At 41.6% G+C, this 24,763-nt stretch overlaps 1 protein-coding gene across 3 annotated transcripts in view; it reads right to left on the bottom strand.

Moving 5' to 3' along the window:
- Window positions 1–24,763, bottom strand: part of OTUD7B (OTU deubiquitinase 7B) — a 52,033-nt gene that overhangs the window by 13,415 nt on the left and 13,855 nt on the right. Inside the window, exons 1-4 of one of the 3 annotated variants that reach the window (XM_058715950.1) lie at window positions 9,206–9,620; window positions 7,401–7,550; window positions 2,478–2,666; window positions 440–667 (exon numbers count right to left, since the gene is read on the bottom strand). In XM_058715950.1, coding sequence (XP_058571933.1) covers window positions 440–667; window positions 2,478–2,666; window positions 7,401–7,485 — 502 coding nt within the window. In that variant the 5' untranslated portion in view covers window positions 7,486–7,550; window positions 9,206–9,620. Of the gene's footprint in view, window positions 1–439; window positions 668–2,477; window positions 2,667–7,400; window positions 7,551–8,281; window positions 8,361–9,205; window positions 9,621–24,763 lie in introns of those variants that run through there. The other 2 variants (XM_058715949.1, XM_058715951.1) reach the window with 2 other exon arrangements.

The following is a 24,763-nucleotide window of genomic DNA, read 5'->3' as shown; positions in this document are numbered from 1 at the left end:
TTTAAGACAAACACAATTGTAAAGGCAAATAAATCTTTTGGGAAAGGTTCATGTAAACAAATGGAACTTCTAAATTAATCACCATCATACATCATCTATAGTTTGGGTCTTTCTGGTCACAAGGAGTTCCAGAGCCAACTGTAATTCGTTTGTATTTTTCTCCCCATGTCTGGATTTTTAGGCATTGATTACTGGGCCTTTCATGTGTATATCTGGTTTCCCTTCCATCAAACAGGAAACTTCCAGAGGAAAGTGTCTAATATGTGTCCTGAGAAGAAGCACCTAGCTCGGTGCATGTTTATCTGACTGATTCCTGACTCTGACTGCAGTCAGATCCCACACTTAGACTGGAAGCTATTGGTCAAGGCCAGCCCCTCCACGTGGCTGCCTCCAGGTGGAAAGCAGAGGGAAGGGCCTGGGAAAAGAAGCACTCACTGACCTGCCTGTTCCAAGGCAACCAACATGGACTGTTCAATAAGGTCTCTCTCTATGAAGCTGCGGAAATCTTCGTTGTACACAGTGAGATCTGGAAGCTGGAAGGCACAGATGGGCATTTCCAGGGGGTGCTCACTGCTCCCCCCACCCCCACCATTGGAGGAGACATGGGATCGGGCCAGGGAAACAATGCTGGAGCTGGCGTGGGAGATGCCCCTAGACAGGCGTTTTTCTGCAATGAGAAATGGAGTTACCTTAGAACATACACAGCCCAGAGAACTTTCCACTCACATGGTGATAGTTACCTCTTGACAAGGGTTACCTCTTCTAGCACACAGGGGCTAACTCTGAATCTAACTGGCTGCCACATTTCCCAACCCTTTTTCTCAAGCCAAATACAAATGGAGAAATATAGAAAGTAGTATTTTTGCAAGCACTTATATTAGCACCAAATATATATTCCTCTTTCTACCCTTTTTAAGAGAATTTGCCTGAACTTCTCCCCATGATTCTATCTTCTTTCAATTCCATTTCCCAACATAATAGGGACTCATTCAGTTGGCAACTTGGTCACTGTTTGGTAGGAAAAAGAGGAAATAAGGGAAGTGGGGCTTTCGTTTGGCTAGACTGAATCAAATAATCACTCTGATAATTCTCACTGTTTGGAGAACATAGGAAAGCATTTCCATTATAGAAAATTAATGATAAATCACCCGGGAACTTTCCTATCTACCATCAATATCATTTACTTACATTATTTACTACCACTTTTCTCGATACTCATATTTATCAGAACTGTAGAGGTACAGTCATTCTCACTTAACATGCTACAGAGAAAGACAATAACATAGACAGTGCCCCCAATCATTTCATTTGTTTCAATTACATGGCACTTACAATTCCCCAGCAGATATTCTGTGATCACAATCTGCTCAGTGTCATGTTACAATTCCTTTGCATGGCTTGAGTTATATCAAGATTATTAAAATCGCTAAAAATTATGTTGGGAAGTAGTTCTTAATGCAATACTTGCCAGAGATGATACACAAAGTCAATCAACAGTTGTCTAAAGTTATTTCATAGTGATGTTCTTTTTTAAACCATTTTTTTCAAGTATTTAAAAAGTACCAAAAAATAAAAATAAAAATAAATAAAATAAAAAAATAAAAAGTACCATAAGCCCGTGGTAAAAAATCAAAATACCATCAATAGGTGCAAAGTATTACAAAGAACTCTCCCTCATATTCAAAATTTCTGATCCCTTCCCCCGAAGCAAACTTTTGGATCCTTTTAGAATTTTTATGCACACAGAAGCACATACAGCTTTTAAAATTTTAAAAAACACTAACAAGAACACACCATATAACTCTACTACATCTTACCTCTCTCAGTACATTTTAGAGATGGTTCAAAAACAGCACATCAAGTTCTACTTAATTCTTTCCAATGGCTGCCGAGTACTCCACAACATAGAAGATTTTAATTTATTTAATGGACATTAAAGGCTGTTTTCAAGCTTTAACTTGTCCTTTTTTTTTCAAGCTTTCATTTCCAAGCTTTATGCCACATATGTGTATGTGTCTATTTATGTATGCATGTATATATTTATTTAAAGGACATATATATACGCCCACATGCACATACACATGTATGATAAATTTCTAGAAATCAAATTGAGTCAGAGTACACATCCATTTTTAAATTTTGATAGACACTGACAAATATTAACCAAAGAGGTAAATGGCCATAATCCTTTGAATTTTACCTTTATGTACCTTATCACAACAACTAGATTGTTCTCCTTCCTCTAGTTCTCTCCCAGTATCTGCAAAAGGCCTTACTACAGAGTAATATTCAAGATGCAGTGAGACAGTGCGGTACCTTCATACAGGGTAATCCCCATAATGCACCAAGACACACTGAGGCCACCTCAGTTTGGCAGGGGAGGAATAGGGTCATTTCCAAAGGATGACTCCATTCAGCAGTCCCCTCTCTTCCTTTCTACTCCATCTACAGAAACACCCCCTCAGTTACCCCAGTACCTTGAACGATGTCATCCTGCCGCTGTAGGGTGGGCCGGGGAGGGCGGGCAGACTCTCTATCAGAAAACCCTTTTTCAGGGGTCCTGGAGCCACCACTCCCTTCACTAAAGGGTGGCGGCAGGTTCCCAGCACGAACTTGACGTAGCTGTTCAAAATCACTGAGGGCAGCACTCACGTCCCAATTCTTTCCTGGCAGGAGACAAAGCAAAAAGGGAACTGGGTGCTCAGAGTACAGGGAGATTAAGGAAAGACCTAGAACGGTCACTCAAACCACCTTCTCAAAACTAGCAAGCATGTGCTCATGAGCGTGTCCATCATTCTCCCAATCCTTACCCTGCTTTAATTTTCTTCATTAACACTTCACTGTGCGGTATCACAATTTATTTACTTACTTGTTGTCTATTTGCTAAGTCAGCTCTGTGAGCACTGACACTTTGTCTCTGGACTGAAAGGGCCCACGCAGACCTAGTGACCTTGTTTGACAGCTAACACAGAGGAAGCCTAAAGAAAGAATGAGCTAGTTTGCACCAGGGACAAGTACGACGAAAGCCCAGGTCTCTTAGTTCTGAGATCCAGAGAGTTCTTAGCCTAGACATGCTCTAGGACGTCCTAGACCATCTGAAACTGTGTATGAGCATTCTTCTATAGAAGGAGCTGACAGCTGTCATCAGCTTACCAAAAGGAATTGTTAACTGCCCCTAAATTTAAGAATCACTACTCTACTGAAGAAAAGACCCTAAATGGTAGATTTGTCATAATAGATTTTTCTACTGCCTTCTCCAGTTGTATTACTCAATAAATCACATTAAGACATAATCGTTCACACTTTTTTCTCTTCTATTCCATCTGCTACCCACTTAATTAAATTCCTATCACCCAGTGTCCCATCAATCCACTCTAAAGTATCCCATGAGATTAATCTTTTTAAAGCACAGTTCTTTTTTTGTTGTTGAGAGAGAGGGCACAAGTGAGCAAAGGGTGGGTGTGTGTGTGGGGGGGAGAGAGAGTGAGAAAGAGAGAGAGAGAGAGAGAGAGAGAGAATGAACCAGGGCACACCTGAAGTGGGAGCTCGTGGGTTTTTTTACCCAAAGTGGGCTCATGTTCACCTGAAGCGGGGCTCGAGCTCACCCGATGTGGGGCACGAGCTCATCCAATGTGGGATTTGAACTCATGAACCATGAGATCATGACCTGAGCCAAAGTCAGATGCTTAACGACTGAGCCACCCAGGCGTCCTAAAGCACAATTCTGATCATTTCAGTTCCACAATCAAAATCGCGAATTTCTTGCCACCGCCTACAGAATAAATTCTAGACTCCTGTGTCGGACATTCAAGGCTTTCTATGACCTGGCCTACTTTTTTTTTTTTTTTTTTTTAACATTTATTTATTTTTGGGAGACAGAGTGAGACAGAGTGTGATCGGGGGAGGGGCAGAGAGAGAAGGAGACAAAGAATCCAAAGCAGGCTCCAGGCTCTCAGCTGTCAGCACAGAGCCCAACGTGGGGCTCGAACCCACAAACCATTGAGATCATGACCTGAGCCAAAGTCGGACACTCAGCCGACTGAGCCACCCAGGCGCCTCTATGACCTGGCCTACTTTTCCAGGTTTTTCTCTGTGCTTCAATTTCCCTGACTATGAAAATGGAGATGATTCCATGCTGGGCTGTTATGAAGATAAATGAATTAAAAGCCCTGGTACACAGAAAGCTTTATATATGTATTTATTGCTGTTGCTGTGATGTTTTGATATTATAATTCTCCAGTTAAGCTGCATGAATCATTAATGCCTAATGAATTTACTTCTGAACCATTACATTCACTATTTCTTCCAACTCCCTTTGCTCACACTGCATCAGTCATACTGGCCTCTGTGCCGTTTTCCTACAAACAGCTAAGACTGCTCCCACCTTTAGACTTTCCACCAACTATCCCCACTACCTAGAAGGCTCTTTCCTCAATTTTTTCTACATAGACAACTCCTCATCTCCTTCTGGTATTTGTTCAAATGTCACATTCTTAATTAGGCCTGCCTTGATTACCCAAGTAAAAATCACAACCTATCTCACCATTTCCCTTATCATTTTCCATAGCACTTCACACCTTATAACATACTTTCCAATGACTTGGTTATCATGTTTATTATTTATTGACTGTGTTTCCTGCTATAATATAAGGCCAGTTTTATTTTATTCAAGCACCTAGAACCTGGCACATAGTAGGTATTCAATATATATTTGTTGAAGAATGAGGACTTTTTTCCTGACTCAACAAACGAACGAATGAAGGTTTACCACACAGTTGGAAATACAGAACACCGTACTGAACACTGACTCTGCATTTCCAACACTGTGGTAGACTCCTTAAAATCAGATCCTCCTAACAATCAGCTTGTCCAAAACTGAATGTCCATCCTCCTCCTCCTTTTATTCTTTTTAATTTATTTTTTAATCATTTATTTATTTTTGAGACAGAGCATGAGCTGGGGAGGGGCAGAGAGAGGAGATACAGAATCCTAAGCAAGCTCCAGGCTCTGAGCTGTCAGCCCAGAGCCCGAGGCAGGGCTCAAACTCATCAACCGCGAGATCGTGACCTGAGCTAAAGTGAGATGCTCAACTGACTGAGCCACCAACCGAAGGCGCCCCCCTTCATCATCCTCCTTCCTAAGACTTGCTTCATCTCCTTCTATATTCCCCAAATCCGTAATGGCATCACAAGCCCTCCAGGCCAGAAACTGGCCTCGTCTTCAGCTCCTCACTACTCAAACCCGACTCCTCTTCCCTCACTACCTAGTCAATGTTTGCGCTCATCACACATCTCTCAAAATCTGTTCTTTCTTGCCCATCTCTATTGTCACTGCCCCATGCACGTCTCATGATCATCCCCTGGTCTTTGGGAGGGGCTCAGCTAGTCTCTCTTCTGCTAATATCTCCCCTCTCAAATCTGTTCTTTACACTACAACCAAAGCTAGCTTTTAAAGAAAAAGCAAGAGAGAAAGACAAAGGCAGGGGGAAAAATAAGGATCAGGCCCTTTGATTTCCCTTCGAAATCCTATCTTAAATCCATCCACTTCTCTCTCTACTGCCACCACAGCACCACTATCATCTCCCACCTCAACTGTGGCAACAGACTTAACTGGGTCGACCACTTCTCTGGCCACCTTCTGATCCATTCTATAGCCTTCACCCAAAGCTCAAATCCAATCATGTCACTCCCCTGACTACAACGCTTCACCAGCTTCCCACTGAACACAGAATGAAATGGAAACTTCTTACCACAGTCTACAAAGGCCCCCGTATTCTGCTTCCTGCCTCTCTACTCATTTCCTACCACTCTTGCTCCACTCCTCCTACCTCGTGCCAAACTCTCTTTCACCTTGGGGTCCTTGCGTAAGCTTCTGTATCGATACTCTCTCGTCCATCCCTTTGTTTTGCTACCCTCACGCGCTCTTCCGGGTTCAGCTCAAATGTCACTTTCTCAGAAAGGCCTTTCTGTATCCTACAACTAAATTAGGTTTCTCTCTTATACTTCCATACTACCCTCTCAACTTTTCCTTCATAACACAGAAGTGTGTGTGTGCGCGTGTGTGCACGCGCAAGTAAGCAAGAGTATGGCGGGGGGGGGGGGGGGGATTACATCGATATTAATTGTAACGTAATTGTGAAGAGCCAGCCTCTGAAACCAGATTGTCTGAGTTCAGATCCTCCTTAACTTCTCTGAACCTCAGTTTTTAAAACTGTAAAGTGGGATAATAAAACCTATAATGCAGAGTGACTTTAAGAATAAAATAATCTTATCTCAAGTACCTCACACATATTGAAGCGTACAGCATTCAACACATGTTACAAAAGGAAGAGGAAGTGTTTGAGCTGAATCCTGGAGGACGAGGAGAATTTGGGGAGAACAAAGGAGGAAGAGACACTGCAGACTTCAAAAACAATGTGACCAGGGAAAGGTGACAAGTGGGGCCAAGCTGAAACATAAGAAGGTGGCAGGAGATAAAACTGAAAATGCCAGTCAAGGGCAGAGTCATCCTGAATTAGATTACTGGAATTTAAACCCAGACCTTCCATCTCCTAATTAACAGGTAGAAGCAAATGTCAAATTGTCACACCTTGCTAAGGCTAACAACCTAACCTGCCCCTTCCTCCACAGGCTTACCCATTTGTATCATTATATACTTCCATCGTCAAAAAACATCTGTTAATTATGACTCTAAGCAAAGGATTCTACTGACATGATTCCAAGCCTTGAGGATCTTAAAGTCTAGAATGTTCACATTTATGGGTATATACAGATATAAGTAAACGAAGGCAGCAAAATGAAAACATTAACTTAATTCACTCGACAAAGAACCATCTATACAAATTAGGGAAGAAAAGAAACAAAACCATGGATGATTCCAAATACAAAAACCCAAAAGTCATTTTTATAAAGAGAAAACCTTACAGATCTAGAATTACACTCTTAGTGGACTAATATAAAATTTCACTTGCATTACCATAGCACAAATTGACAGTGGAGAAAGCCACCCCCAAAATTCAAGGTAAAAAGGGGATTTGCATTTTAAAATTATGGTGAGTCATACACAAAGTCATCAGAAGCAACTTAAATGTAAGGCCTGCCATACACAAAGTACCTTTCGGATCACTTTAAACTGTTCCAAGTCATCCTAACAATAGCCTTTTATTCATTTATGTTTTATTTTTTTATGTTTATTTTTGAAAGAGAGAGAGAGAGAGAGTGTGTGAGCAGGGGAGGGCAGGCTCCAGGCTCCGAGCTGTCAGCACAGAGACTCAGGGCTCGAACTCACAAACCTCGAGATCATGACCTGAGCCAAAGTTGGACGCTTAACTGACTGAACCACCCAGGCGCACCCACTATAGTCTTTTACTTTCTTCTCATGCTCCCCTCATGACTCCTTACCTTCCAGGAGATCTCGGGCCAGCCCAGGCTCTGCGCCTGTGGAACGGACAAAATCCGACAGGACAGCATCCATGTCCAGGGTCATGTGATCATTAAGTACTTTCAGGCAGCTGAGATAGGGTGGACATAGATCAAAACTCAGCCCTCCACCTGAGGAGGAAATAAACACATAAGGCTCAAATTACACTGAGACAGGATGATCACAGCCCAATTTCCGCAGCTTCCTAACCAAATGGGGAAACTATCCTGCCTCATTCATTTCAGTTGAATTTATTATGAAGAGCAACATTTACTTTCCTAATTCCCCATTAATTTCTTAACTACTAAATTAATCACAAAACTTAATGTCACTCTCAATGCTTTTCTTCTGTCTCTCTAGAGTATTCCATTTCCCTCCATCAGTTTGCTTACCCAAACTAATAGAAGGAAACAGCAGACTACCCACCCTGAAGAACTCCCCACCTTGTTTATTTCCTTCCTGGCATTTGCTATACCCTGAAATTATTTTAATTCATTGCTGTCTAGTCTCCTTCTCTAATATTTAAGTTTCTTGAAAGCTGAGTGCTTGTGTGTCTTGTTCACTAATGTATCCTCATCATGTATCACTTGGCACGGTGCCTGGCATACAGGCCCTCAGTAAATATTTGCTGAATGAATACTATACACTGAATAACTTTAGAGCTGACTAGTGTTCTGAGCCTGGCTGTGGACACGGAAGGAGCAAACTGACAGCTAAAACTACTCAAAATGAAACAATAAGCTATTACACAAAGCAGAGTAGAGATCCCAAAGGTACACAGAGTTCATTTTTGTCCATTGACTTCATGAACCCAGGAAACATGCCTTTCTCCACCCAGGACAAATGAACCAAATAAGTTCACCTGAAAAAGATCTCCTCTTTCAGACTTGACTTTGGCAGAAATTCTGTCCCTGACCTGATAGCCTGGCACCAATCCACATTCCTCTGAAGTTGGCAGTCCCAGCTGAGGAAGCAATAACAAAGTGAAGAACAATCTCTAACCAAATTTGGCCACGGTAGACAGGTTTAGTTCTCTGGAGAAGACAGCTTGTTCCTACAGTAACCATAACACACCTGTCCTACCACACCCACCAATCCCTTGCTTTTTTGGGGAAGGCCAAAAGTAGAATTCTCAAAGGTAAAACGTGACTCAGGTGACTCTCTTCAGAAACATCTTCTCGTAAACAACCTGAAGTCTAAGGGTGACTCAGATACTTTTTCTTCAAACGCCCCTTACCCCAGGACACAGCTTGTTCAGTGGTATGATCAGATCCTGATTTTCTGCATTCCTTAGAAATATTAAGGCAAATAAACAGCGATGATTTGTGGGTCATAAAGCCAGTAGGTCACTAACTTGGTGACACCGAATTTTTTGAGAGAGAGGGCAAAATACAAAGTATTCTCTCTTGTACGATTCCAGTAGTACAAGAGATCCATGAGTGCAGGGGCGTGTTTTATTCATATTTGTAGCCCCAACACTTAGCACAGCACCTACAATATTGTAGGCAGTCAGTAAATGCCTGATGAGTAAATGATTAAATGACTCAGTGAACCTCCACACCGGCCACCACCAAACCAATCAATTTTCAGCTTAAGTTAGCAGATAAGAAATTCCAGGGTCCTTCATGCTTTATATAATCCCTCTATTTCTAGATGGTCCTAATCCATCTTCCCAAGTTTCAGAAACTCTCCTTTCTGTTACTACTTCCACCACCCTCGGATCGTATGATTTTGACCTACACCTACCTGTGTATGTTAGCTGGGTGGCTTTGGTCAAATTACTTACAGGGTTTCAGTTGCCTCTTGTATATCCTAGACTTGCATTTGATGACCTCTAAGATCCTTTCCAGGGTTAAAAAAAATGAACTTCAGTTCACTACAGCCTGACATGATCCTGACATTCTCTTTCGGTCTACATATTATCAATGTCTAATTTCCTTCCACTTCAGTATCACAATTGTGAGAAAAGGCTGCCAATGCATAAGGAACTTTTGGCCCAACATACCTCAAATTCATACTGTTGAGTTATAATTAGTTTCTTACAATTTATACTTAAGAGTTAAATCCCTTCAGAATTCATAAATGAATGAGTGGCTTCCCCCTCCCCTGATACAGAGAAGAATTTCTTCTCCAAGACCATTTTAGTCCTTGTCTCAGAGGTCACAGGAGATGGGTGCAGCCCAAATAACTTAAAAGCATGACTAATGCTAAACCAAGAGCAGAGCAGCAAAATGAATTTCAATTTTCTCTTTAAAAAAAAAAATATGCAAAGGAACTTAGGAAAGCCACTATAACTTTCTGAAAGAATGTGGGAGATGTACAATAAACACACAAACGGCCGTCAGCAATAAGAGACAAGAGTTGATTAAGCCACACACGTGTAGGCAATTTCCCACCCAGCCAGACACAGGCTCCTGTGACTAAGAAACCAGTGAAAACCATCAATGCCATGCCATGGCATTACAGATCTCATTTGCCAACATAGTAGGTCATTCTTTCCAAAAATTAGTTTTGGAAAGTAATGTAGAGATCCAACGGTTATCTAGAATTACTTGCTAAAAAATTCAAATACTAAACCAAACTTCTTGGCAGCACATTGTTGTACTTGATGCCTCCAGGTGCGGCCACAGACTCCACCCTAACCCCACCTACCAGGTGAGGACAGTAGCTTTTGTTACATCACCAGCAACACCGGGCTTGCGCTTCTCAAATTCCAAATGGGAAATATCCACAACACAGACTAAGACACACAGTCCTGGGCTCTGTCTCAGCACACAGGAACGAAAAAAAGAAAACACTGGCTTCCAAACTTTCACGCAAAGCAGAAGAGGCACTCAAGCATCTGTTGATTGAATCATGTATAGACAAATCTCAACTGGGGTCAAAACCCGCCAATCCTCCAAGTGGACAAGACTAGTGATTACGTAATCCAGTGTCTGCCCCCATGCAGGAACCCTTCTATCACATCTCTGACAGAGAAGTCAGCCCGCCTCCACATCGATACAAGTTTTGATGGAGAACTCATTCCTTTGCCACATGTCCATCTTATTGTTGGACAACTCTAATTGTGAGAAAACGCTTTTCTAAACTAAATCACCAGCCCACCTCCCTCTGTAACTTTCACATAATGGCCTTTGTTCTCTTCTCTGGAACAATAAAATCTATTCCCAAGAATGATGGCATTTTCATAGAAAAGGATTAGAGAAAGCATTTCTTCACAGAAAAATGGGTTGTTTACAAATAAACAAATATAAGGCTTAAAAAGTCAGGTGGTTGCCCAAAGTCTGAACCCAGATATTTTGGACACATGCTCTCTCTACTGCACCACACTGCCTCCCAAGGCACTGTGGCATTACTGAACCCCAAACGACCCTGATTCTTACCCACTGAATTCTAAGAAAGGGCTGAGCCTCTCGCTCATATTTATTAAAGACCTAGACTCCTGCCTTATATTGCTCTCACTTTAAATCCTACCGTTTTCCTCAGCAATTCTGACACCCACCTGCACAATCCATCCAACGTTTCTGCCAGAGAGTTTCATAATCTCATCAAATGCAAAGACCTCCATCTCCACTCCAACGCCCCAGTCCTGGACCCTGCCATCTCCTAAAATTACTGCACCTCTGTACTTTCAACTTCCAACACCTTACTTTGGCTACAACCTCATCTTGCTTCCAGCCTTCCCTCTCCACTACTAAACCTGCTCTCTTAATTCAAGATATCCTCACCTCAGACTAAGACATCCAATTCCTTATTCACCTTATTCACTAATTCAACAAAAATCATGGAGTGCCTACTATGTGTTAGGTGCGCTATGGTCAGGCTTAGAGACACAACAATGAACTAGATAGATACAATCTTTATCCTTACAAAGATTCTAGTCTGGAGGGGGAAAAAAACCCCACAAAATTTCATAGAAGATTATAATAAAGAAATGCCCAGGAAATGGGTATTATCTCTTACAGGGAGTCAGAAAAAGCTTTCCCAAAGAAGTGCTATTACATCTAAGGACCAAAGAATGAGTAGAAATTGGAGACAAGCTGGGAAAGAAAGAATACCCCAAGCAGAGGAAACCTGGCTCAACGTTCTGTAGTAGGAAGAAACACAGAGGTGAGAATGGTACAAAACGAGAATTAGGAGAGGCCTAGTGGACCCTGTTAAAGATTGAGATTTTATCCTAAAAGTAACGAGAAGCCATTGAAGGGTTGGAAGTAGGGACTGGGCATGATCAGATTTGAAATACCAAAAGATCTCCCTGGTTGTAGTGAGAAGAAGAATGTGGAAGGAACACACGGATTTAAGGAAACTGGTTGGGAAATTATTGCAAAGACGTGATGGTGAGCTGGACTAGGATGACAGCAGTGGCGATGAAGAAAAATGGATAGATGCTACTTTGTCCCTTCTTGCCTAATTGAATATGAACCCAAAGACCGATCACTTATTTTCCTGTAAAAGCCTAGTTCTGCTGTCCGTCTAGTTCACTGGCCCGATATGGATGGCTCTCCCATTCAACTTCTCTGCTATCTGAGGTTCCTGAGCAAGACGAGATCACATAACCACGCAGGGCAACCCAACTACAAATTAATGGTATCCAGTCTCATTACTTTCAATGAAACACTGCTGTCTCCGCTTGACTTTGGTACAAGTCAACCCATCTTCTCGGCTACTGACCCACACCTCCACCATTCTCCTACCCAATCCTCATCACCTCCCTTACTCCTAACATGTGATCTTGCCTCTGACTTCACAGAAAAAAATTATGAAACAAGGCGAGAGGGATTCCTTCGTGTTTCCTCCCCTGTCCCCACCTGCCAGTTGCTCTTCTCCTCCATCCTGCAAAACTCCTTAAGAGCGACAACATCCACTGATGCCACTTCCTCACCTTAGGTGCAGTGCTCATCCTGCCAAAATGTGCTTCTACTGAAGGAGAGTGAGTGGCACTGACTTACAGTAAGGTCATCACAATCACCCTTACTGCTTATCTGAAGTGTTCTCTCTTTGTAGCACTTGACGCTGGTCACTCTTCCTGCCTCTCTGGCTCTGTGTCTTGGTCACCTTCGCGGACTCCTCTTCCTGTGCCTGCACCAAGGGTGAGTGCACCCAAGGCTCTACCTCTGGCCTTCATCTCATTTTATATCACCTCCACCAGAAACGTCATTCATGCCCCTCAGCACTCGATGCTGATGACCTTAAACGTATTCACAGCCCCAAACTCTCCACCTCACCTCCTACATGCCCTTCAAACACAGCACATAAAACATAAAAACATGATCTCAGGGGCCTCCTGTGTGGCTCAGGTCATGATCTCACGGTTCCTGAGTTTGAGCCCTGCATCAGGCTCAGTGCTGACAGCTCAGAGCCCGGAGCCTGCCTTGGATTCTGTGTCTCCCTCTCTGCTCCTCCCCTGCTCATACTCTGTCTCTCTCTCTCAAAAATAAAGATTAAAAAAAATTTTTTTTTTAATAAAAAAAAAAATCTCATTCTCTCATCTCTGTCCTTCCCCCTTCCAAAGTACTCCTCTTCCAGTACGCCTATTCTAGCAAATGGTACCATCACCCCTCCCCCCATCATCCAATCAATCACAAAAGCCTGGGAGCCACCCTGGACTTCTCTCTTACTTTATCCTCACTCACAAATAGTCCATTATGAAGTGCTACTCATTTTCCCTTTAAAATTTCTCCGATCCATCCCACACTTTCCATAAGCTACAACTCTTATTCTCTCTCAGATTTTCATAACCTGCACTCCAGGAAACAGCTTCTTAATTTCTCCCTCCTCCTCTCTCCAGTCATTGCTTGCTTATGGAGGCTGGTCAATCTAAAATGTGAATATGTCTTATATCTCACTGCTCTAAATTCTTCAATGACTAAAACTTAAGATTCCTTCACAATCTGGCTCTCCCTGACCCTCCTGCCTTATTCACCTGCCACCATTCCCCTTTCTGTGCTGGTAGTTCCCCAAGTACACCATGTGCTCACATTTCAGTTCCTTTGCCTATGTTGTCCCCTCTGCCTGGAATGACTTATGGCCTAGCAGGTGAATTCTTATCTCTTCTATAAGACTAACTCAGTACTACCTTATTTTCAAAACATTCTCTGGCTTCCCAACTTAAGTTGCCCACTCCCTCCTTGCTGCTGCACCTGGTACTCTACCACTATTATATTACTTATCACACCAGAGTACTTGTATTTATTTACACATTTGTTTCCACCACACACACACACACACACACACACACACACACACTAGAATGGATGATAATCAGATAATCAGTGTTGTAAACAGGTAAATCTAAAACAGTGGTCACTGTAAAGACATGTGCTTGTTATATGATCTTATTTGCAACAAATTTCTCTTCCTTAAACACTGTTTAACTCAGACTAATATTACATTCGGTCTGCATGGTCTGAGGGCCCAACTACTTAGTAACAGAGAAAAATGACCCAAAATTAAATACCGATTATAGATAACAGAGCTATGTTAAAATGTCTGAGAAACTACTGACCCTACATTTTCTCGTCTGCCACGTTCCCCCAAAGCATCCACGTTCTCACATTATACCCTCTCCCGGTTCCAGTGATGCACTACAGCTGTGTCTGAGTCCCCTCCAACTCCTCCCAAAACTCACTGGAAAACCACAACACTTAAGGCTGTCAAGAAAGGTCAGAGACTCCTCCATGTCTATGATGTCAGTCCCAAGGAATCCAGACAGGGAGAAAGAGGAGGGACAAAAAGCCTTAGAAATTTCACACAATTCTTGATTAGGTGGGAGGGAAAAATGAAAGACTCTGTTGGCAGATTGTTTTTAATTAATATGGATCGTTCTAAGTGAAAGAAACAAAATACAACCTTCTTAGAAAAAAGAGAACATGACCAAATTCCATACGAAAGAGACCTGTGTAGACCTATGTTACAACCCAGAGATGATAAGATGGCTCTAAAAGGAAAAAAAGAAGTGACAGGAAGTAACATGCATTAAAGCTTCAGACATTATTTCACTTTAACATCCAAGCAACACGAAGAGGTTTGTTTGTATCATTAACCCTACCTCATGGATGAAGTTGCCAAAGCTCACAAAGGTTAGGGAATCCACTCAAGATTACACAGGTAAGAAGCGGCAGGACCAGGATTTTCATGAACCCAGCCTATATGACCCCCAAGACCGGACCTGGCACTACAGCACACCCCATCCAGCGCGGAGGACTGAAAAAGCACGTGCCGTCCACCTGCCCTATTTCAACTCTTTTCAACACCACACTGAGAGAGAGAAATGGTTCTGGATTCAGGCAGATCTAGGTTCAAATCCCAGTCTACTACTAAGGGCTATGTTATCATGGGTAAGTAATACAACCATTTTGTGTCTCCATTTCTTTATGTATAAAACAGAGAAAATATCTGCATTTCAGACCTCTTGGTAGGATTAAATATCCGAAGATACGTTAGGGCAGTGCCTAACACACACAGCAAGTCCTCAAAAAAGGTCAGCTGCCTTCCTTCTGCCTAACTCCCCCCACATACTCTGCCTCACTCCACTGCTACCCAATACAGCCCATGGTATCTTTCCTCCAAAAGCTCTCACCACTCCTCCTTAACAAACCCTCCGGTCTCCCAGCCATTTCCAAGGCACAGTCAACACACGCACACAGGACCCAGTCTATCATTCCCATTCCAGTGTCTTTCAACTCCTTGAGCCTCAAAGAAAACTCACAAAGGGCCTCCTTTGGTTGTACCTTCTACCAGACGGTCCCTCAAAAATAACAGCAAAAGAAAACTATCTGTACTCTCCCGGACATACAGACACAGCTGAATAGCTCATTTATTCCCAAATTTCCAGGAATAGCAAATTCACACATATTTACTGAAACCCTAATGTCTTTAATCTACCAGTCCTTCCTCCCCACCTTTCCCCCTTACTACTCTATTCATTCCAGATTCAAAGATTTTAGAATAGTCTCTTAATTTCATGCATGTTGTCTATTTTGGGGGGACAAAAACAAATGTTTACATCTCCTCCTACTCACCCTGCACAATTCTGGATTGTTTTCTACCACCACTATAGTGTATACCCAAGGAAAATCCACTTTCTCTCCCTAAATCAAACTTAAGAGAAAAAACTCAACCCAAAAAAACTCTATCATATAATTTACCATTCCCAAACAATGTATTGGTTTACCATATGCTATTGTGTGGATACAGCCCAGTAAGGACTCAAGAATTGGTCCTGTGGCTTTATCACTATCAGTGGTACATGCAGAACAAGAACAAGATTTAACTATTTTTTAAAAAGTTTCTAGATTTTGGGGGCACCTCAGTGGCTCAGTCAGTTAAGTGTCCAAGTCTTGATCTCAGCTCAGGTCTTGATCTCAGGGTTGTGAGTTCAAGCCCCACACTGGGCTCTGTGCTGGGCATGAAGCCTACTTAAAAAAAAAAAGTTTCTAGCTTTTTAAATCAGGCCCACAAATAGCAGAAATGAATCTCTAAGAGACAAATTTATTAACAGCCAAATGCTAATACAGAGATCAGGGAGAAGCTCACAGAGAACTCCTTATGAACTGGCATTTCTCTTTTTAGTGCTACTGATAAAAGGCTCTTTGGATTACAGTTATTTGGGAAATTTAATAATTCGGAAGACTTGTACAATGGAAGTGACCTTTAGAAAAATAAGGGCAGAGAGAGTCATAAAATTGGCACAACAACAGAAACTTGAATAGAAACAGAAATCATGATAATGTTTATTTTCTTAGATCCAGACCAGTATTTCTATTTACCACACACAATGAATTTTTTCTTTTCCCTTTCAGCTAGGGTCAACGATAGTTCAAGGTTTGAGTCTCATTAAATTCAACTTTTAAAAGAATAGTCTGTAAAAAATAAAAGTTCTACTTAAGCCCTTAAAGATTCTGATTACTAAACTTTTGACATGAGAGAAAAAATAAATACTACAAATCAACAGAGGCTGGCATCATAATAAAACACATTCTTTCTCTAGGATCAACCCACAAACATTTAGTAGCTGACAATCTTCTCTCCCCTTCTTGATTCCTAATTATTGGTCATTTTGCCATCAATTACAGAACATCTATTCAAGGAGAGAAATAGCAGAAGGAAAAAAAAATTTTAATTACTGAGTATCTATAATTAGTTATCCACAGGAAATTTACTCATTTTGTAAACTTCTGATAAATTAACTTCCTTCAGCACACAACTACTAAGTTTTTAAAAGCCCCAAACAATTAAAAAAGAAATTTATCTTTTACAAAATTATATAACTCCATTCAAAGGAAGATACTTTTTATTACTATCATTATGTTTAAAGTTCTCTACCTGTCCCAGCCATACCTAGACCTCATTTGAATTCCTGTAGGCCCAGTATGTGCAACATTCACTGGCACTTGCTGTTATCAAATACTGCCCTGTAACATTACTTCCTGATACATCTTATCTCTCAATTTGACTATCAGTCAGTCATTCAATCAAAAGTTACCAAGCTGGGTCTGCCATGTACCAGGCACCGCCCTAGGGCTTCTGGAGATACAAGTGAAGCTACAGCCCTACCTTCAGGGCACTCCAGGCTGCTGGAAGAAACCTAAACATGTTATTTGTGCCCAGTGGGGTAGGAAGAGGTATAAGAACAACTGGTTTACCTGGATGGGTTAGGGAAGTTTCTCAAATTGGTATGTGTAAGAGATCATCAGGATGGAAAACAACATACATTCTAGATAGAATTAAGATCATTGAGGTTGGCACCTTTCTTTTATGCTTTAAAAAATTCTAGGGGCACCTGGGTGGCTCAATCAGTTAAGCTTCCAACTCTGGATGTCGGCTCGGGTCACAATCTTGCTCAGGTCATGATCTTGTGGTTATGGGATAGAGCCCCACAGCGAGCCCCCGGCAGAGCACAGCCTGCTTGGGATTCTCTCCCTCCCTCTTTCTCTGCCCCTCCCACATGCATGCTCATGCACTCTCTCTCTCAAAATGATAAACTTTGAAAACAAACATTCTAACCAGGCCTAAAAAATTTCTTGGCTCATACTAGATGACCAACAAATATTTGTAGTTCTAAATTATTCATGCTAGTCCATGTGTATGGATGACTGAGAACTAATCTATATCTAAAACAGGCTTGTGAATTATTTACTGGTTCCAAATGTCATCATTCACCCCACAGACACATATAATCAAGGTCTATATGAACAAACATATTATGGCTGAATATAGCTTGCTGTGATTTGTTTTTAAAGCACTTTCACAAATATGGCCTCATTTAATACAAATTTTAAAAATTAAATACTCTTTGAGATTTTTAATCCCCTCTTCTCTGATGGAAAATACATACACACAGAGAAGCTTACAAAGCTTAAATGATACCCAGATAGCAAGGAGCTTGGACCTAGGTATTCTGAGTTTGAATACAGGGTTCGTATCAGTTCTCTGGGGGATTATGGCAAAATCAAATCAGTCTAGCCATGTAAATTCCACAGACTAAAGAATTCTTTAATATTCTGCTATTAAAAATACTATCCGAGACACCTGGGTGGCTCAGCTGGTTAATCATCCCCTTTTGGCTCAGGTCATGAACTCATGGTTGGTGGGACTGGAGTCCCGTGTCCCTATGCTGACAGCTCAGAGCCTAGAGCCTGGAGCCTGCTTCAGATTCTGTGTCTCCCTCTCTCTCTCTGCCCCTCCCCTGCTTGTGCTCTCTTTCTCTTTCAAAAATAAATAAGCATTAAAAAAAATTTTTTTTTTAAATATTACCCACGTTCATCCACACTACCGGCCACCACCATCCTCCCCACTTCCCCACGAACTCTACCAATACACACATATTTCTATTTCTGGGTTGAAATTAAGAAGCAGAAACTCCAGGGGCACCTGGGTGGCTCAGTCCGTGAAGCAACCGACTTCGGCTCAGGTCATGATCTCACAGTTTGAATTCAAGGCCTGTGCATCGGGCTCTGAGCTGACCGCTTTGGAGCCTGCTTTGGATTCCATGTCTCCCTCTCTCTCTGTCCCTCCCTGACCTATGCTCTCTTTCTTTCTCTCTCAAAAGTAAATAAATAAACATTAAGAAGCAGAAACTCCGGGGCGACTGGGTGGCACAGTCGGTTAAGCGTCCGACTCCAGCCAGTCACGATCTCGTGGTCAGTGAGTTCGAGCCCCGCGTCAGGCTCTGGGCTGATGGCTCGGAGCCTGGAGCCTGTTTCCGATTCTGTGTCTCCCTCTCTCTCTGCCCCTCCCCCGTTCATGCTCTGTCTCTCTCTGTCCCCCCCCCAAAAAAAAAAAACAAAAAAAACAACGTTGAAAAAAAAAAAAAAAAAAAGAAGCAGAAACTCCAACCCAAGATATCCTGAGCATTATTTGGGTCTCTTTCATTTGTGTATGTTGTGCCTTTTGTAGTAATAATTTTTTTTTAATTTTTTTAAATGTTTTATTTTTTAAATTTTTTTTTTTTTTTCAACGTTTTTTATTTATTTTTGGGACAGAGAGAGACAGAGCATGAACGGGGGAGGGGCAGAGAGAGAGGGAGACACAGAATTGGAAACAGGCTCCAGGCTCCGAGCCATCGGCCCAGAGCCTGACGCGGGGCTCGAACTCACGGACCGTGAGATCGTGACCTGGCTGAAGTCGGACGCTTAACCGACTGCGCCACCCAGGCGCCCCTAAATGTTTTATTTTTGAGAGAGAGACAGAGACAGAGCTCAAGCGGAAGAGGGACAGAGAGAGAGAATCTGTCTCTGGACACAGAATCCAAAGCAGCTACAGGCTCGCAGCTGTCAGCACAGAGCCCGACACGTGGCTCGATCTCACGATCCAAGAGATCATGACCTGAGCCAAAGTCGGATGCTTAACCGACTGAGCCACCCAGGCGCCCCTAAATGTTTTATTTTTGAGAGAGAGACAGAGACAGAGCTCAAGCGGAAGAGGGACAGAGAGAGAGAATCTGTCTCTGGACACAGAATCCAAAGCAGCTACAGGCTCGCAGCTGTCAGCACAGAGCCCGACACGTGGCTCGATCTCATGATCCAAGAGATCATGACCTGAGCCAAAGTCGGATGCTTAACCGACTGAGCCACCCAGGCGCCCCATAATTTTTCTTTTAAAAGCAACCAAGCCTCTTATATTTAAGCACATAAAATTAGTTATGAGCATATAATACAATCTGACAATTCTAGTCTATTTAGGAATGTAGACTATACACTTCTATTTTTACATAATTAACCCTTCACATTTGGGGTTTATGTGGAATAAGCCTGGTGGTGAGGTGCAGAAAGTCAGTTTGCTTTCCTTGTTTGGCACTTTGGAATTATGACTTTAAAACCAGGACATCAGAGATCACTTCATTCCAAACCCTCAAATTACAGACGAAGGTATAAGAACCAGGTGAGTGAGATTAAGTGACTTGCCCAAAGTCACAGAGCTAACTAATGCTGTGTATGGACTATAAATCCGTTGACTCCTATACTAGTAATCTTTACCTGACTTTACATATACCGATGACTTTCGATTTTCCATGTGATCCCTTTGTGGATTTATCTATGAAAACTTCCTTTCTTCCTGCCACCCAGCTAAATCTCTCACTTCTACAGATGTGTACCAAAGAAAAAGATATATAATTAGGAAATTTCATCACTTAAGCAAGCCATATTAATGGCAATCATCTACATTAGACAATCAGGAAGGCATGCTAAAATCAAATCATCGTTTTTGTTTTGTTCATCACCACTAGAGATATAAACTGGATTTGAAAATATTCTTCTATCACTATATCCCTGAGGCCTGAAATTCTGTAGGAACAAGGTAGGATAAAATTAAGTGTTGACAAAGAGATAGATTTTCTTTTTCTTTTCTATGGACAGTTTGAAGCTATAACATAGTACTCTTATGCTGTTATGAAATCACAGCAATAACTAATTTTGAACAGAATAAAACATAAAATAAAAACCAAGAGAGAAATAAAGCATCAACTTTTAACACATTACTTCTCCTTGTCCGAAAAAGTAAAATGCCTGCAAGCATCCGAGCAATCACTTTCCTCACATTCACTCTGATTCATGTTGACCTGTAGGAAAGCTACATTTCTTCCTCCTCTTTGGAAGGGCCACCATCAGCACAACAGCACCAGGTCAGTGCAATTCTCCCATAATGAAAACCTTAACCTCCTGACTCAATCACTCAGTAAGCACTTAGCAAGGACCCACTCTGTGCCAGGCAGTCAGCTAAGTGAAGGGGATGCATAAACCAATAAGCCAACAGCCTAGACATTCATCTGATGGGCTGGTTCCAGAGAAAACCCCAAGATAGGTATCAGCTAACTTCCTTTATTCAAAGATTTACTGAGTTCTAGGCACCAGAAACAGAAAAAGATGTAAACTTGTAAAGTAAGCGTCTTTCAAATTTACTAAACAACTTGCTCTTCTGAATTAAAATCACACGTTCTTCTCCAAGAAAGACAATCATCAGAAGTTGACTGTAAAGGCTTTTGATGGTAACAACTAGCCAGATAATTTGGTCAAAGGTACTGTTTCCTTAATCTTACCACTTTGGGAGGCCATACTGTCCTGGGCAGAGACATTTTATCAGTATAGGATCCATAACGGAATGTGGTTGATCTTACCAACAGACTAGGATGAATTGTTTCCTATGTAGATAGATACTTCAGTAGAATGTACGAGAAGCCTCTGAAGTCAAACATATGACAAATCCTATTTACCTTTCTTGCCACAATAGAGTATGTCTAAGTAGTATAGGCAACCCTTCATGATGACATAGCCCCATGCTAAGTTTTCAGGGTAACAGGTCTCTGCTTTTCCTTCTCTCTTCCACAAAAAGTACAAATAGTATGAATCAGTACATAAGTCATTCAGCAAATATCCCATGGTCCTGAGTTTTTCTCCTCAAAATTAATCCAGGAAATCAACCCTTGTTAAAATGAGTCCTATCCCATTAATATTTTTAGCATTATTATTGGTAGTGGTGGTGGTGATAGCAACTGCTAGCTTTGCAGTTCACAAAATACTTTCAAATGTATTACTTCATTCACTGAAAAAAATAGGGAGAATAAAAGGAAACATCATAGGCAACTATCTCAAACAGGAAAAATCGAACCCAGTTTAACTGGAATTGAAAAGCAAGCATTTTCAACTCTATCACAGGATCAAGAAGCTATTTCTATCAAGAAAGCATAGGATTGACTCTAGCAAAGCAAAATCACAAATTTCCCCTTAAATTATGCCCTTAAATGCTAGGCCTAATTGATTCAATTTGTACATGCTAAGACCGCAGTTTCAGCAAGAATCTGATATAAATCTCCAATACCCCAATCCCTTTCCCAATGTTTTACTCACAGTTAAAGGATCAATAAATATTTTTCTAAAGAAGGAATACTTACTGATGAGAAAGCTGCTGCAGAAAGACAAACTGACAGCTCTCACCATTCAAGTACCTTTAAAGATTTAACAAATATTTACTGTGCACCAATCAAGGACCAAGCACTAGGTTAGTCACATCCACATAAATCATCTCACTGACCTTATGTGTCCTGCACAGATATTCCTAAATCCCAACTCTTAATTGACTTGGGTCCCCAAAACCACTTCTAACACTAGCCCCCTTCACCCTATCTAATTAATCCCTAGAACTCAACTGGAACACCGCTTCTCACTCTCACAGACCTAATCATTTTTTAATGCTTCCGACCTACTAGGTAATGCTTACCACAAAACCTGTGTGCCTGTTTTTAAGCTCCTAGCTCCAGAACAAATACCATCTAGCCTAGATATGGCACCTGGTGATAATGGTCATGATCTAAAATAAGTATTCTCTTGGATCACACTAGCTAAAGAATAAACCTAGAATGCTAACAAAACTAAATTTCAGCTGGGCAGAAGACACTGGATTTTAATAGTCTTCCCAACCTCGAGACTACTTTCTAGTCCTCCAAATATAGAAAGCTTTCTCTATTTGAATGAACTGCCAAAGTTTGACCCAAGAGTCCCTACTCACATACTCAACAGAGAGAACTGGGGGGAAAAGAAAAAAAAATATTCCAACTGGTATGACCACATTACAACATTAACAACATATTACTCACCATCATGTTACAAGAAAGCACTTGCAAGTGGGCAAGGAACATGCAGGAAGCCAAAGAAACAAACAAAACTCTCCCAGTCCTCAAAACACAAACACATCCAAATTCCAAAGCAGGTGGCACTGTCCAGTTTATACCCAGGTATGAGTGGGTGGAGAGGGAATAGGAAGCGGGGAGGGGAAGAGAGGAAAAGCATCATTGGGCAGGTGTGCTTGTTGGCACTAAGAGATTTCTTTCTTGGATTCGTGGAGAATCTTTTTAAACAAAGAAATACTAGAAGCCCCACCTATCTTTATAACTTAAGTAATCACAGAGAACATGCAATATATGTAAATGGTAGCATGTTATAGTGGTTACATACATTCCCTTTGGAATCCACCAGATCTATACGTAAAGCTTAGCTCTGTCACTTTTGTGCTGTCACCTTTGGCAAGTTATTTAACTTCTCTGTGCCTTAGGAGGGATCTCATCTGATAGTCACTGTGCTATCCTCAGCACCTTAAACAGTACCTGAATATCTTGGCTGAATTAATAAATATTTTATTAACACCATAATAAATATATAAATAAAATAAGTATTTTAGATGAATTTATCTGTAAATAGGCATAAAATATCTATCTTACGGAACTGTTATGAGTATTAAGTGAGGTGATATATAAAGTACTTAGCATAACTCACAGTAGGGTCTCACTATTAAATAGTAAAATTTTCTTCCTTTCACTTCCCTGCCAGGTCAGAAGTTATAACAGATGAGCCATGGCAAAGACTAAAATAGGTAAGAATCGGGGTGCCTGGGTGGCTCAGCTGGTTGAGTGTCCGACTCAATTTCAGCTCAGGTCATGATCTTTCAGTTTGTGAGTTAGGGTCGCATCCGGCTTCACACTGGCCATGCAGAGCCCACTTGGGATTCTCTCTCTCCCCCTCTTGCTGCCCCTCCACCCCCCAAATAAATAAATATGTGGGGTAAGAACTGTAGAAGCCAAGCACTGGAAAATGTTTATTACTAGGGCCCTAGTCATAATATCCAGGAATATTTCATCTTGGCAGATGAAATTAAATAATAGACCCTTGTGGGGCGCCTGGGTGGCTCAGTCGTTTAAGCGTCTGCCTTCAGTTCAGGTCATGATCTCATGGTTCGTGAGTTCGAGCCCCACATCGGGCTCTCTGCTGTGTGCACAGAGCCTGCTTCAGATCTTTTGTTACCATTTCTCTCTGCCTCTACCCCGCTTGTGCACTCACTCCCCTCCCTCCCCCTCTCTCTTTCTCTCTCAAAAATAAGTAAATAAAAACTTTAAAAAAATAATAGTAACAAACAAATTAATAATAGACCCTTGTAGTAGGTACATAATAAATGTTAGCTGATCCAGAAAATGCTATTTTGAGTCTTCAGGTATCGGTTACCAGGCAGCTAAAAGCCTGGCAGAATAGGAAAAGGGAAGGGAAAGGAAAGGAAAGGAAAGGAAGCAAGACTGAGTCACATCTTAAATATACCAGACTATGTATTTAAAAACCAAATATAGGGGCGCCTGGGTGGCGCAGTCGGTTAAGCGTCCGACTTCAGCCAGGTCACGATCTCGCGGTCCGTGAGTTCGAGCCCCGCGTCAGGCTCTGGGCTGATGGCTCGGAGCCTGGAGCCTGCTTCCGATTCTGTGTCTCCCTCTCTCTCTGCCCCTCCCCCGTTCATGCTCTGTCTCTCTCTGTCCCAAAAATAAATAAAAAACGTTGAAAAAATTTAAAAAAAAAAAACCAAATATAAAGGATTTTTTAGAAGGCTATTCAGTTCTCTAAAACTTCCTATTAGCGAAAACACTCTATTGATTCACAGTATTTTCTGACCTTTTTAGGTAATAAGACCTGTGTAAGTAAATTGTTCTTAATTGCTGACAGGGGTAAATAAGCTTAAAAGATTTGGGTCCAAAACTCTCCTCCTCCCTTTACTCCAAAAAGACTGATGGGGCCTTTGAGGCTACCTCACCTACAGCCTATAACCAGAGCATCCTATCTACACGCAAAGGAAAAGACATTTCATCTTCAAAATGGGAAGTCAGAGAGTACAACACAATTAAATCCAAAATCAGAAGGAATCTTTTTCCTTGACTACGAAGAACTGAATGTCAGAAGATGGCTCTAAGGAATGCGGGTCACTGTTGCATTATGAGCCCAACAGTGTACACATTTAGTGTCTGAAGAGAAGGAAAACCTATGCAGAACTGAAAAGGCTTGTGGTTAAACCTCATCATAATGTGGTCTTTGAC

This window comes from Neofelis nebulosa, chromosome 2, assembly GCF_028018385.1.
Source record: "Neofelis nebulosa isolate mNeoNeb1 chromosome 2, mNeoNeb1.pri, whole genome shotgun sequence".
Lineage (NCBI taxonomy): Eukaryota > Metazoa > Chordata > Mammalia > Carnivora > Felidae > Neofelis > Neofelis nebulosa.
This window is presented reverse-complemented; position numbering and strand designations above follow the sequence as displayed.